This window comes from Pipistrellus hanaki (genome assembly GCF_964339955.1).
Source record: "Pipistrellus hanaki genome assembly, chromosome: 8".
Classification (NCBI taxonomy): Eukaryota; Metazoa; Chordata; class Mammalia; order Chiroptera; family Vespertilionidae; genus Pipistrellus; species Pipistrellus hanaki.
In genome coordinates this window covers 21,820,325-21,832,715 of record NC_140510.1, presented here as the reverse complement: position 1 = coordinate 21,832,715, position 12,391 = coordinate 21,820,325, and the positions used below count along the sequence as shown (strand labels likewise).

At 37.8% G+C, this 12,391-nt stretch overlaps 1 protein-coding gene across 1 annotated transcript in view; it reads left to right on the top strand.

Moving 5' to 3' along the window:
- LRP1B (LDL receptor related protein 1B) overlaps window positions 1-12,391 on the top strand; it is a 1,553,318-nt gene that overhangs the window by 1,159,834 nt on the left and 381,093 nt on the right. The window contains exon 36 of the mRNA XM_084892846.1: window positions 11,668-11,802. Coding sequence (XP_084748972.1) covers window positions 11,668-11,802 — 135 coding nt within the window. The remainder of the gene's footprint in view (window positions 1-11,667; window positions 11,803-12,391) is intronic.

The following is a 12,391-nucleotide window of genomic DNA, read 5'->3' as shown; positions in this document are numbered from 1 at the left end:
GCATAGAAATGTCTGTTTATTTTACTATCCCTTTTATTATTTCCTTGGGCGAGGTTAATTAAAATTAGATTTTTCTCATTTTGCAAAGGACCTACCAAAATATTTTCTCTTTAGTTTTAAATTTATAAAGATGATTCTCTATCAAGCTAACCCATGCTAAAATTTCAAAGACACAGTCAATTACCAAATTTGTACATTTATGTAATCTTCATTTTGATACAACATTCTTTTTTAAAATTTTAATAGTTAATAATATTTTATTATATTTATTTTGTAATAGACATTAAGTGCTTTAACAAATATTTATTTATTTAGTTCTTACAACAACTTTGTTATTCTCAATTCACATATTGGGAAACAGAACAGAAATCTATAATAATAAAAGCATAATATGCTATTTAGACTGCATGTCCTTCCGGATGACCTTCCAGATGAAGCCGGGCTTTGAGGAAAGCTCAGGTTCTGGGTGCCAGAGGGAAGCCGGTGCCAGCAGCCAGGGGGAGGAAGGCCTACTCTTGTACGAATTTCATGCATCGGCCTCTAGTATTAAATAACTTTCTCTTGTCATAGAGTCATTAAGTACTGTAGCTGAGTTGTTGTTTTTTAATTTTTATATTGTTTAAAGTATTACATATGTCTCCTTTTCCCCCATTGATCTTCCCCGCAGCCACTCCCACTCCCCCAGCACAGGCCCTCACCACCCTAGTGTCTGTGTCCATTGGTTATGCTTATATTCATGCATATAAGTCCTTTGGCTGATCTCTTAACCACACTCCCCCACCCCGCAACCTCCCCTGCCTTCCTTCTGAGATTTGATAGTCTGGATGCTTCTGCTGAGATTTTAAACTCAGTACCTCAGAACACACCATCTAAGCATTTAGTTATTATGCTACATTCCTCTCTTCATAAACTTCTAAAGTTAGTTGTTTTTTTGTGTGTTTTGTTTTGTTTTGTTTGTTTTGTTTTAGCAGGAGTGATAATAATAATAATAAAAAAAATCCAAATATATTTATTGGAAAAGGCTCTGTTTTTAAGGTGTGTTCTCCATGTTTGTCTGATTTGCTTATTTGAAGCATGACATAGAAACCAGAAATCAGTCATTTTCTGTCTTTTCCCCATTCGAAAATAAAATACAATGGCAGTGTTTTCCAGAATAGGCTGATGGTTTCCTGAAGAAATGTCTGAGTATGTGTCCCCTGAAGATATACCCATTCAACATGCTGTCTCAGTTTTACAGCTTGGCTTTGGAAGTTCAAAGCAGGATACATTAAAACAATTTCTCCTTGGAGCTGCTATCAGTTCTCTTCTAATCTGAAGAAGATGAGAGTATGACAGCACAATGCTATTCTCATATGTTACCTTAAAGTCAAAATCAGGCACATAAGGACTGTGAGAAGTAACTTAATGAATGTAAGAAACAGCACAGTGCAATTGCTTTGAAGAGAAAAAAGAACAGTCAATGCATAAGAAAATGCAAAAGACATTTTTTTTTGTTACCCTGAGAGGAAAAAAAAGTTCAAAACTTAAAAATGGAATTGCTTTTATAAAAAGATGTTTAATGCAAATTTCATTCAGAACACAAAAGCGAGGCAGGCATATATTCCTTATTGGATAAAAGAGTAATTTATAGGAGTATGTACATTATTCAAGGTTTCATAACATTGTGCCTTAAGGGGATTAAGCTATCTAAAACCTTTGAAGTCTATAGATTTGATTTCATTTACTCACAAGGATGGAGTTCTTAGTGTTATTTTGCTCTATGAAAATTTCCCATTAGTGTTTGTATTGATTTATCTTTCACAAAGTGAAAGAAACAAATGTAATTCATTAGCATTTTAATATTGAATCCCTTTTAATATGGAGTTTTGAGAACTTAGGTCCTTATTGACCTCTGGAATGTTTGAAGAAATGCTTTCAAAGTTGGAAAATAATAGAAAGCCAGTTCAATCTATATCTGTACCCAAACATCTGATAAATTCAGAACTAGCTGTCATGGTAGTTTTTGCTTACCACTTTTCCAGAAATGATATTATTAGCCTTTCCTCTTGAAGTGAGGATGTCCACATGCATTAAATTGGTTTTTAATATGAACTAGGCTTCCATGAACTATATCATACATATCTCCTGGTCTAAATGCTACCTTGTCTTCACAGATAGCCAAAGTCTTTTTTTTAATATATATATATATATTTTATTGATTTTTCACAGAGAGGCAGGGAGAGAGATAGAGAGTTAGAAACATCGATGTGAGAGATACATCGACCAGCTGCCTCCTGCACACCCCCCACCGGGGATGTGCCCGCAACCAATGTACATGCCCTTGACAGGAATGGAACCTGGGACCTTTCAGTCCGCAGACCGATGCTCTATCCACTGAGCCAAACCGGTTTCGGCACCAAAGTCTTTTTTTACTGAAGCCTTCTCTGATGACCTTGACTGACTTTGATTTCCTCTCCATTTCTATAATTTTCATAGTCTGGTCCAGAGGTTTCAACTGGTGTGTCATGACACTGATTATGCCAAAAATGGGGCATGATTGGAAAGTAGCAGCTATACTACTTTCTTTTTTATTGTAAAATTTACTAGTTTAAAAAAATTTCCCTTAAAGGCATGTGTTTATTTATTATTTTATTAATAAATTATTTACTTATAAAGAATATATATTATTACTGGATTCAATATTGTGATTTAATGCATTTTAACATATACACCCATGATGAAATCTGAAAGCATGAGTAACAAAAGAAACCCCACAAAAATTGATTTTAAATTTTTTGCATTGCTTGGATTTTCTTAGTTTTGGTAGCCATTCTCTACAGTGTGTATGTAACTATAACATGTAACTTGATATGTGAATTACATATATATATATATATATATATATATATATATATATATATAGAGAGAGAGAGAGAGAGAGAGAGAGAGAGAGAGAGGTATCAACTTGTTCTAAAATTATTTTATGTAGATTCTATAAATGGAGGAATTGCAATGTGAGATACAATTTAGATGCTGGAAATAAGTGCTAAGAGAAAAATTGAAGGTGAAATAACATGAATCTATATCTATAATGCATATTGTAAAATTGTGTATTTTTGCTAGTGTTTGGCAGAAAATTTACAGTCCATTTAAGTAACTTAGTTACTATAATTTAATTAATTATAATGTAAAGAGAATAAAATATATAATAACCAGTGGAAAGAGAAATATAATCAATTTTAACACTCACAATGTCTATATAGTTTAAAATTTAAAGTAATTGAGTCAAGAAACATACCTGTGGCATAGGATACACCTGTAATTCAATCAAAGACAGCTTTATTGGAAGTGGAAATGCATCAGAAAAAAGGAATCTTCTGTTAGCTGCCTTGTGATTTGAATTGATCCTGGCACAAATTAAAAAACTGATCTAGGATCAGAGGTATAGCAGAGTTAACTGAACAAATTTTTTTTCAAAAAAACTTATTATTATTTTTTTTACATTAAAGCCCTCCTCTGCCAATTGAGTATGGAAAAAATTCCCCAAATCTGGTATTCTGAAAACAATTGCAAGCTAGAGTCTTTCTCTTCTTTTCTTTAAAATAACTTTTGTATTAATAGTAACCCATTTATATCAATAAAATTGTAATGGGGGTGAAGATGGAATGTGGTTGGAAGTGAGTAGTCTTTTATAATAAAAACTAGAGGCCGGTGCACGAAATTCATGCATGGGAGTGGGGGGTGTCCCTCAGCCCAGCCTGCATCCTCTCCAAACTGGGATCCCTCTCACAATCCAGGACTACAGGCTCCCAACTGCTCGCCTTCCTGATTTCCCCTAATCCCTTCTGCCTGCCAGCCTGATCACCTCCTATCCATGCCCATGCCAGCCTTATTGATGTCTAACTGCTCCCCTGCCAGCCTGTTTGCCCCCAACTTCCCTCCTCTGCTGGCCTGGTCACCCCTAACTGCCCTCCCCTGAGGGATTGATCACCTCCAACTGCCCTCCCTTACAGGCTTCATCCTTCTCAAAAGCCTTCCCTTGCAGGCCTGGTCCCTCCCAACTGCCCTCCCCTGCTGGCCATCTTGTGTCCACATAGGGATAGGATCTTTGACAACATGGGGGCAACCATCTTGTGTGTTGGAGTGATGGTCAACCTGCATATTACTCTTTTATTAGATAGATTAGAGGCCTGGTGCAAGGGTTGGGGCCAGCTGGTTTGCCCTGAAGGGTGTCCCGGATCAGGTGGGGGTTACCTGGGGTGCAGGGTGGCCTGAGCAAGGACCTATGGTGGTTTGCAGGCCAGTGATGCCCCCTGGTGACCCAAGTGGAGGTGTTGGTATCTGGAATTTATTTACCTTTTACAATTAAAACTTTGTAGCCTGGAGCAGAGCCAAGACTCCTGCTTCATCCATGGCTGGCAGCCATTTCTATTGGAATTTATGTATCTCCTATAATTGAAACTTTGTAGCCTTAAGCAGAGGTCTGGGCCGGCCAGGGTGTGCATAAAGCTTTGCTTCCTCCATTGCCAGGGGCAACCCTAGCTTCCTGCTCTTTCCAGCTCTGTGGCTGCCGCCATTTCTGTTTGGATTTGTTTACCTTCTATAATTTAAACTTTTTAGCCTTGAGTGGAGACCTAGGCCAGCAAGTACAGGCAGAAAGCTTGGCTTCCTTCATTGCCTGGAAAACTCCTCCTCTCTGTGGCTATAGCCATCTTGGTTGGGTTTATTTGCATACTAGCTCTAATTAGTTGATGGACATGGCCAGTGGGCGTGGCTGGTGGTATAGCACAGTGATGGTCAATTTGCATATTACTTTTTATATGTGGGACTAGAGGCCCAGTGCATGAAATTCGTGTATGGGGGTGTTCCTCAGCCTGCACCCTCTCCAATCTGAGACCCCTCAGGGGATCTCCAACAATCAGTTTAGGGGCATTAACTCCAGACATTAGGAAAGCCACACAGAATGTCCTTGACATACAAAGAGAGTGGTTTTATGAGTTGTTTTAATAATAATGGTCATTCCTTTAAATAATATCTGCTTACATTCAACCCAACTGGTACTATGTGAATTCAGAATGTTAATATCACAAGGTCATAGAAGATTGTAGTGGAAATAATCTTGAATTATTTAGTCCAAACTTTTATAAATATTAGAATTCCCTTTTGAAAGGTTTTGAATGCTTTTTGTCCTAAGAAGCTTAACAAACTTTTGAGGCAACCCACTTTCTGTGAAAGGACTGGGGGACTCTGGAGGCAGGCAAATGGCATTGCCACCCCCGCCCTCTGACTGGGAGACTCTGGTGGGGCTGATGGAACTGGGCACTGCCATCTTGTGGCTATTAGCTCGACCATCTTTGTGTTGACCTAATGGTAAATTTGCATATTCCCTCTTTAGTAGATAGGATATTCACAAGATCTTGGACTTTGTCCACAAAACGGACAAAAATGTTCATATTATTATTTAAAATAGGCAGAGATTAGATACAACCTGAACGTCCAAAATAGGTAAATAGTTTATGGTAGTTTCACAAATGAAAAAGCAAAGTGCTTGCAATGGAAGAGGTGGATTTGAAAGTCTTAAAGCCAAATAAGAGAAGTTAGATAAAGAGTAGTATATACCGAATGACACCATGTATGGACAGTTAAGAAAACTAATCTCTGCTGAAAGAAGCTGGGACAGTGGCTGCCCACTAGGGAAGAGGAGGGTTTCTGAGGAGCTGTAGCAACAAAAGGTCCCTCTGGGCTGCTGGCAGTGATCTAAATCTTAATCTGGTTGGTGGTTACATGGTTGCTAAGTTCCATATCATAAAGTTAATGTGCACTTAAATATGCACAAATTATTAATTATAAGGGTATAATCTTTTTTTAAATTCTCACCCGAAGATACTTTTTCCATTGATTTTTAGAGAGAGAGTGGTAGAGAGGGAAAGACTGAGAGAACTATCAATGTGAGAGAAACACATCCATAGGTTGCCTCCTTCATGAGCCCTGACCAGGGCCCAGATAGGGGAGGAGCCTGCAACCCAGGTACATGCCCTTGAGCAGAATTGAACCTGGGAACCTTCTGTCCAGTGGCTGACACTCTATCCACTGAGCCAAACTGGCTAAGGCGATAGGGGTGTAATAAACATGAGACAATTTGCCTCAGATGGAAGTCTCTAGTTTTATATCAAAGAATATATTTTAATCCAGTTTAACACACTTATCACTGGCTTGAATGAAGATTAAAAAAAAAAACCTACTTATTAAATGTGTGGATTTCACAAAAAGAATTCATTGGATAACATATGATTTTTTAAAATACCAACATTCAGGCCCCTGATCAAATTTAACAAGCTGGGGTTTAAGAGGATAAGTGGAAATTCTGCAGCTAAAACAATGTGCCCCAGATGGTCTTCTCAGTTAGTTGGATTATTGCCCCTTACATCAAAAAGGCTGCATGTTGATTCCAGGTCAGGCACATACCTAGGTTTTGGGTTGGATCTCTGGTCAGGTCATGTACAGGAGATAATTGAACAATGTTTCTTTATCTCTCCCTCCTTTCCTCCATCCCTCCCTCCCTTCTCTCGTCCCCTTCCTGTCTCTCTAAAATCAATAAACAGCCTTTGCAGGTTTGTTGTAGTGGATAGAATGTAGGCCTGTGGATCAAAGGGTCCCAGGTTCAATTATGGTCAAGGGCATGTACCTTGGTTGCAGGCTCCTCCCCAGCCCAGACCCTGGTCTGGGCTCATGCAGGAGGCAACTAATCCATGTATTTCTCTCACATTGATATTTCTGTCCTTCCCTCTCTACCACTCTCTCTCTAAATCAATGGGAATGTATTCTCCAATGAGGATTATTAAAAAAATCAATAAACATATCCTAAGGTAAGGATTTAGGGGGAAAATGTGGCTTAATAGAAGCATAATAAACTAATACATTTTATCTATCATTGTTGTTTTTTTCATGTCTGTGTGGCATTTTCTAACACAGCTTGTAAATATATGCCAGGAAACATGATTTTGAATTTCCTAGGACCCAGAAGTACAAGTTAACATAGAGTCCAGTGTGCTCACAACAGGTGATCAGTAAGTGCTAGTTAATTAATCATGAGAAAATAGGTACCTAAGGGTGGAAGTACTTCAAGAAACCTGTATTCCTTGTTTCCTATTTTCAGACAGAATCTGCATATGCCAACCTCTGTAGGTGGTTATCAATTCGGCTCAACTCTAAAGTTTAAATTTTCTTAGTGTTAAAAGGCCGCTCCCTTGTTGTTCAGACAACTATGACATGTTGGTTTTTAAAATGTCTGACTGTAATTACAATGCACAATAGCTGGTCACCAATATTTGTATAGTTATCCTTGAAAATGGTTACCAATTATACTATTGTCTTATGTCAGTGGTAAGCTAATGTAACTGTTTTGGCAAAGTTGGGTCAATTATAGTTGCTATTTATGAATATCTCATATCTACTTCTAAAAAGAAAAGATGAAATTTCAGCTCAATAAGATAGTAAAGGTATGTGCAAGATGCAGCAGTATATATGAGAAAGAATGCTTCCTGATTAAATGGAATAAAAATTTTGCAGGGATGGCAAAGCCATTAGAGAATAATTCAAAAGTAAGGGTCACATGTAAAATCAGTGTCTTTTTTTCTAATATTTATAAAGATGGTTGTAAATGTCTTCTTTGAACTCCTACAAAAATGCTTGTCTGTACTACTTATATTCTGTTCTTGTTAGCTGTTGGTCATTATTTATATCTGAATACAACCCTCTGTTGTTTAAGAAGCTTATATAAAGCTTCTTATGGTAATAGCTGTGACTTCCTTGTACCCACTCCTAGTCAGTCTTCATACATCACATTTGTTCACTTATTCACCACATGTTGACTTAGAGCTTACTATGTGCCAGGCAATATTCTATCTGTCAGGAATAAAGCAGTGAACAAAATAATGTCCTAGACCTCAAAGAGATTATAATTCTATAAGACAAGACAGACAGTAAACAAACAAAAATAATAAATATGTAATGAGTTTGCAGTAATACATGTTTTACATTGGAGAAAGGAAATTTTGGTAATAAATATAGAGAATAGCAAGGGAATAATTTTATGGAGTAGTCAGAGAAATTTTCAGTAAGAAGGAGACTATTTAAGCAAAAACAGAACCATGCAAATATTGAGATGGGATTGGGGAGGGCAGCATTCCAGTCACAAAGAAATGTAAAGAACCTTTGACTAGACTGGCCAGGGTATCTCAGTGGTTATACATCTACCTATGAACCTGGAGATCAGGGGTTCAATTCCCAGTCAGGGCACATGCCTGGGTTGCAGGCTCGGTCTTCAATAGATGGCATGCAGGAGGCAGCTGATCAGTGATTCTCTCTCATCATTGATGTTTCTCCTTCTCTCTCCCTCTCCCTTCCTCTCTGAAATCAATACAAATATATTGAGAGAAAAAAAAAGAACCTTTTATTGGACAGCATTTGGCTTATTCTAAGAAGAGGAAAGTCTGTTACTAGAGACTAGAGGCCCAGTGCACAATATTTGTGTACTTGAGGGAGATGGGTGTCCCTCAGCCCAGCCTGAGCCCTCTCATAGTTTGGAAGCCCTTGGGGAGCAGGCCTAAGCTGTCAGTCAGATATCCTCAGTGATGCTGAGGAGGCAAGAGAGGCTCCTGCCACTGCTGCTGCACTAGCCAGCCAGGAGCCCGGCTTCTGGCTGAGCAGCGCTCTCCCTGTGGGAATGCGCTGACCACCAGGGGCATTTCCTGTGTTAAGTGTCTGCCCCATGGTGGTTAGTGCACATCATAGCAACTGTCATTATGTTGTCTGGCCAAAACCAGCTCTCCAAAATCCTCCTAGGGGTCCTGGATTGCGAGAGGGTGCAGGCCAGGCTAAGGGACCCCACTGGTGCACATTTGGGGCTGAGGAGGGGTGTGGGAAGTTGGCAAGCCCATCAGGGACCATAGGAGGACTCCAGGGCATGTCCAGTCCATCTCACTCCATACCAATTGGGTGGACCCAAGCAGCAAGCTAACCTACTTGTCAGAGTGTCTACCCCCTGGTAGTCAGTGCACACCATAGTGAGTAGTTAAGTGCTCTTAGCATATTATTAGCATACTAGGGGCCCATTGCAGGAAGATTCCTGCAAGTGGCTGCCACGGCTGCATTCACCACCACCGCTGCCCCATTCCACCCCCCGCTGTCCCTCTGGCAGCCCTTTGCTTTCCGCTTTTCCTCCCTTTTACTTCTATGCTGTCTTCAGTTTTCACTCCTCCTTCCCTCAGCATAAGCAAATTAACTGCCATCTTTGTTAGGTTAATTTGCATACTCACTCTGATTGGCTGTGGGCATAGCGAAGGTAGAATCAATTGGTGTTTTTCTCTTTTATTAATGTAGATTACGCTTTGATTGGTTGAATGCCAACCAGTTGACTAGACACTTAGCATATTAGGCTTTTATTATATAGAACTAGAAAACAATGCACAAAGATCTTTTCTTTCCCTGGCTACCAGCACTGCTTTTCCACTTTGGCCCACCCCCTTTCTGCTCAGGCTCCAGAGCCGCCTCTTTCTGCTCCAGGAGCTGCCTCTTTCTGCTCTGGCCCCACCTTCTCATGCTGCCCAGAGGCCCGGAGAGACCTGGGGTGGGGCAGAAAACTTACGTTGTCACCATGGCAATGACATGAGCATCTCAACCCAGCCACTCAATGCCTGTGTATGCAAATTAACTGCCATATGTGTTGGGTTAATTTGCATATCACTCCTGATTGGCTGATGGCATAGCGGAGGTATGGTCAGTTTACCTGCTCGTCTATTATTAGGTAAGATGGTTGATTGAGGGGAATAGTGGATGGATATCAGGTGAGAGATTGTGGAAGGATGTGGGTAGATCATGGATGTCATAGAGAGTTTGGGTGTAGGGAAAAGAAATTATCTCATTTATTTTTAAAAGGGCAACAATGGTCTCTAAGTGGAGAAAAGACTCATGAGGTAATGGGAGTACTGAGACAGAATGGAAGCTGGGCAGTAAGTTAGGTGGTTATTGCATTGCTCAGCAAAGAGGTAATAGTGACTTCCATTACATTGTGATAGTAGAGAGGGTGCAAGGTGGTTAGAAGATGGATATGATTTGAAAGAACAATAAAAAGAGTCAATATACCTGGTAAGAGATTGAATATGAGACTATTAGGTTATGGATTAGATGCGAAGTGTGGGAAAGTGATTAAACAATTTTAGGTTTTTAGCCTGTGAAACAAAGAGTGGAACTGTCATTTATTCAACACTGTAGCAGGGAAAGTTGCCATTGGAAGGCTGCAAGAGAAGCCTGTTTCAGACCCAGAATTTGCCTTTTTTATATCAATATTTCCTTTTCTACATACAATCGGAGATACAAAGTAGGCTATTGGATATATGGGTCTAATATTTGGACTTGATTTATAATGCTTGATATTTATGCAAAAATAATGCTTATTTTTGTTGATTGACTTACTCTTTCAATAATGAAATCATTTTAACTGATACTTTTACAAAATTGGAAAAGCCAAGCAAGTCCTTGCTTTCCAGATATATATATATATGTTCTGGTCCAAACTATTGTGTTTCTGAGTTAACTGTTGTTGAGGGTAGGGGATATTTGGAATAATTTCTCAAATAAATAAAAATATTTCCACTATAATTCATTTGAATCAGAATCCCCAAACTTACTGATAAATGGTTTATTATACTAATTGCTTTTTCCTTACTCCCATAGTCTGTCACTGTGCCAGAGGGAAATTATATTGGTATTAAAAAGATTTGTTCTTTAAATGGCCTTGTAGGTCACCACACAAACACTTACTTAGCTGGTGGAAAATTTATTATTTAATGATTTGTCCCCAATGTGTTTCTGGTAGCTGTATTTAAAATCATTGGACCATAATTGCTACCCTTTATGCATATGTATGCACATGTATTTTATTTATAACTTTTAGAAACATTTTTCATTCAAAAAATCAAAAACACACTATTAGTTATACACTATAATAGCATAGAGTCATTCTTTAAGTATTTTTAAGACTATTAGTACTAGGAGAGTTTTAAAAATAATCTGAGTTTGTAGTTGACATTTGCTAAATTACTATCTCAGAAGGAATAATTAAATGATAAAGCATTTTAAAGATTTCATACATATTAAATGACCTTATACTTAAAATAGCCTTGATATAGCTGAAATGCCTTTATGTTTCTATTCTCTCTCTACTTTGATATTTTATTGAGTTGATTATCTCCAGAAGTATTCTACTTAATTATTTGTTTGTTCATTAACTTATTTATTTATTTTAGAGGACTCAGACACAGGTATTGGTGTGAAGAGAAAAATTGTTATCCAAAATAACATGGTTTGCTATCAAGATGGCAAATTCATGAGGGATAAGTATTTACTGAGTTAAATTTTAAAAAAAATTAAGAAAAAATAATAAATGATGGAATAGGTAATTCTACATATATTTTAAAAATATTAAAAATACATTTGAAAGATTATTTCATATTATTTTATTATCTTTTTTTACTATTTGTATTATTGTATTATCCAGAAGAATACTTATACGTTATCACACTGGGGATATCAATTCCCAAATACTGATGCAATGTGATCTTACTATGTGCATTGATATTTTTTATAGTGTGTGTGTGTGTGTTTTCTCTGTCTCTATCTTATCCATAGAAAATGATACCATCTATTGGACAGACATGGGCTTCAATAAAATTAGTCGAGCTAAAAGAGACCAAACTTGGAAAGAAGATATCATTACCAATGGGTTGGGAAGAGTGGAAGGGATTTCCATTGACTGGATTGCTGGTATAATCTATGACTTTTTCTGTTTTGTTTGTTTGTTTTTGTGTGTGTGTGTGTGTGTGTGTGTGTGTGTGTGTGTGTGTGTGTGACATCTATTTTTAAGAGCTCAATCTGCCTCATAAAAATTCTGAGTGTCTCATAATTTTTTTTTTGTAGCGAGAGGGGTAAATAGTCTCTTACTTTGGGCTTCATTCTTCCTAACGCTTTTGAGCCTTTCAATAAGTGTTTTTTGTTTTTTTGTAGAAGCAGATTAGATAGTGTTAACTTTGCACAAATATCCTGAGAGCTCCATGAGGCAGGTAGACAGAAGTGTTACTTTTCTTGCCTGAAGTCTACAGAAAGCTAAAATATATTTCTCCTCCCGTTGAGAGAAGTTTAAACTTATTTTTAAGATATAAGTGTATCATTACATGGTTGAAACTACAGGAGTATAAGATTTAGGAAGTATTTGCATATTAATTTATTTACAACTTTCTGCTGAGGAAATGTAAACATTAAAAATATAGGAAGTAAATGATTTATTGAGAGTTATGTAATTCTCAGTAAGTTAATAATTAGAACCATAACTAATAAATAGTCTTTCTTCTCACAA